This window comes from Odontomachus brunneus, unplaced genomic scaffold, assembly GCF_010583005.1.
Source record: "Odontomachus brunneus isolate Ranch 3 - 2012 unplaced genomic scaffold, Obru_v1 Obru_scaffold_063, whole genome shotgun sequence".
NCBI lineage: Eukaryota > Metazoa > Arthropoda > Insecta > Hymenoptera > Formicidae > Odontomachus > Odontomachus brunneus.
The window spans coordinates 250,211-253,052 of record NW_022639513.1 but is presented as its reverse complement, the minus strand read 5'-3'; the positions used below and the strand labels follow the sequence as shown (position 1 = coordinate 253,052).

The 2,842-nt window shown below is 33.3% G+C and overlaps 1 protein-coding gene across 1 annotated transcript in view; it reads left to right on the top strand.

Moving 5' to 3' along the window:
• The first annotated feature begins 1,102 nt into the window (after positions 1 to 1,102).
• Positions 1,103 to 2,842, top strand: part of LOC116846277 — a 5,201-nt gene continuing 3,461 nt past the window's right edge. The window contains exon 1 of the mRNA XM_032819920.1: positions 1,103 to 1,732. Coding sequence (XP_032675811.1) covers positions 1,457 to 1,732 — 276 coding nt within the window. The 5' untranslated portion in view covers positions 1,103 to 1,456. The remainder of the gene's footprint in view (positions 1,733 to 2,842) is intronic.

Here is a 2,842-nt window from a genome sequence, read left to right as displayed (position 1 = left end):
GTGAGTTTACATAAGAGGTAAAGAAGTGTGTTGCGCATGTTTATGAAACGACGCGTTTTATGTTGTAAAATTTAAAAGTTCCAGTGATGTAGTTACAAAAGCAAAAGCAGATAAGAGAAAGAGAGAGAGAGAGAGAGAGAATGTGTTTTTTTTCAAGTTATGGTTATATAAGTTAACTCACAAAAGAGCTGCAATGTAGAGATAGATTAGGTCAAAAAATTCCTCTACCATTTTGCAACAATCACGTAAAATTTTGAGTTAATTAGTAGAAGAATTTTTTGTTCTGTTTGACTTAATTTACCGCGACTTCTTCGTGAGTTACCAGACACCCTATATATTTTCTATAGAAAATTTTAATTAAGCGTTTTAAACAGTTTATCTGGGTTTATTAATATTTTCTTTTACAAAACAAAACTTTTTCTTTACAGCAAAATTGGATCGTGCAAATCAAGACACAGAGTCAACTGTTCGTCAGCTATTCTGTCGCGCGACATCCACTTCAATTAACGACTTCAATTGAAGACATTTTAATCAGAATAGCTTTGAAACTATAACTTGTCCATAGTATTACATTAAACGTGTGACTAATTATATACGTATATTAATGTCGATCACAATCTCGCAAGATTAAATATTAACAAAATATTTCTCGCCCTTATCACTTCGTTATAATTTATCGTTATTAAATTATTTGTGTAAATACCAGCTTGGCATTTACACAAGTCCAATAATGCTTTCCACTTTTGTTTAAACTATTTAGAGGATGTTAGGATATTTTGACTTTGGCGTATCGCTTCAACATATTTTTGTATCGTAACTGTCGGTTTTTAAGAAATGCATTCACCGTGTATATATTACTAAAATATCTTAACCGGAAGCGGAAGGCAATACTGAAATCGTGATAAATTACGTTCATCTTTTTGATTAGCTTGACGATTTTCACGAGTCGCATAGCGCGAATGTAACCTTCAATATCGATATCGCTCTAGAAAAATTCAGCGGCGCCCTAAATTCGACCAACAACGCGAACGTATCCATGACAACAAATCGCGCACTTGTCCCTCGTTTCTCAACACGTCAAACACACACGCGGTCTCTCCTTTCGGCGATATACAGCAAAATCCGATTCGAGAATTTTCTCATCGAGTTTAAACGATGAGATCCTCTCGCGGCTAATATCGTGCCTCCAAATTCGCAATTAAGCAAAACCAATTATAACAGTGAAAAATATGTGAGAGATCTCGAGACACGTTGAATCGACAAATGTCTAATTTCTCCTACGGGAGATTTGACTGGAGGAAAATTTTAGTCTAGAGGAATTCCAGAGAATCGTCCGAGACGAATCCTCGTCGTCGTCGTTATCGTTGAAGACTCTTGTAAATCCGTCGATCTCTGACAAAACTCGTACGACTTAGACTCGTAGTGTAAGCACGGCAAGGCCAAAGGAGATCAAAGAATGTTGCCCGATAAAAAGGACCGTCCACCGAAAACCAGATTCAATTCTCGAGATAGATCGAAAGAGACGCGCGCGACCTGCGTACCGCGACTCAAGAGCTTCCCCGCCGAGAAGATCAAGAAACTGGATGATTCGCCGACGTTCTCGCCCGAGCCAATTGGCGTGGCAATGGTGCAACGAGATCCCCGGGTAGTCTTCCTGGCGAGCTCGTCTGTCGGGATTAACTGCGATCGTGGCGACGCAACGTCCTCTGAATTGTCGCATCAGCAATTCAAAGTAAATTCTGAGCGCCGCAAACTCGTTCATTAGGTTCAAATAAAATCGCGCATCGTAATTTTAAGTAGAATAAATTTATTATATTAATCAATTTATTAATATTTATTATATTAATCAATTTGTTATATTTATCTTTAATTCGATCAATTCATTACATTGATAGTGCATTTGTTATATTAACAACACACGCAAAAGAATGCGTATATATTTTTTTATTAAAATAAATGTTATTTGCTTCAAGTATTTCATAAGTTTATACATCCGCAAATCTGTTATAAGTTCACCATAAGCATTAAATTTATTCATAAGCATCAAATTTATTTAAGTATGTTCTGAATTCTAGTAAGTTTCAATCAAATTTCAATCAGATTGTTAAGTAAAACAAAAATTCGGTTTATTTGATAATAGCCGTGAAATATATTTATCACAATTTTTAGAAGAGTTCATTATCATAAACTCCAAAGAGGAATTTATTCTTTTTATTCTACAAGAATGTTACACACACAATCCTTATTGAAGGAAAAAAGTTGGTTAGCATTTATATAAAAGAAATTATTATAATAAAAATTACAAAAATTTTGTAATCTTAGATAATACAAAATTGTGACTGGAATTACTATATTTGCTTAAAAATTATGCATTTTCTACTGTAAAATCGTAATTACTTGCGTATTTTTATATCATATATCAGGTAGATCGTTGAATGTACTATAGTTTCTATAGTAATTTATATTATAATTTTAATACAGTGAAACTTTACAAAAAACATTACAAGATAAAATATAATTTTAACGTAACTTTTACTAGCATATTTTCTCCGTATAGAGCCTAACCAACTTTCCCTTCAATAAAATTCTATAATATTTTTGTAACGAGAATAAATTCTTATTCTGAATACATGATAAAGAGTTTTTCTTAAATTTGTAATGAGTATATTTTAAAATTATTATGAAGAAAATATTCTTTGCTAAAGATAACCATTATTTAAAACAAGAAGAGTAAACTGAGAGTGATTTTCTTTTTTAACAATAGAATGACCTCTCTCTCTCTCTCTGTCTCTCTCTCTGTCTCTCTCTCTCTCTCTCTCTCTCTCTCTCTCTCTCTCTCTCT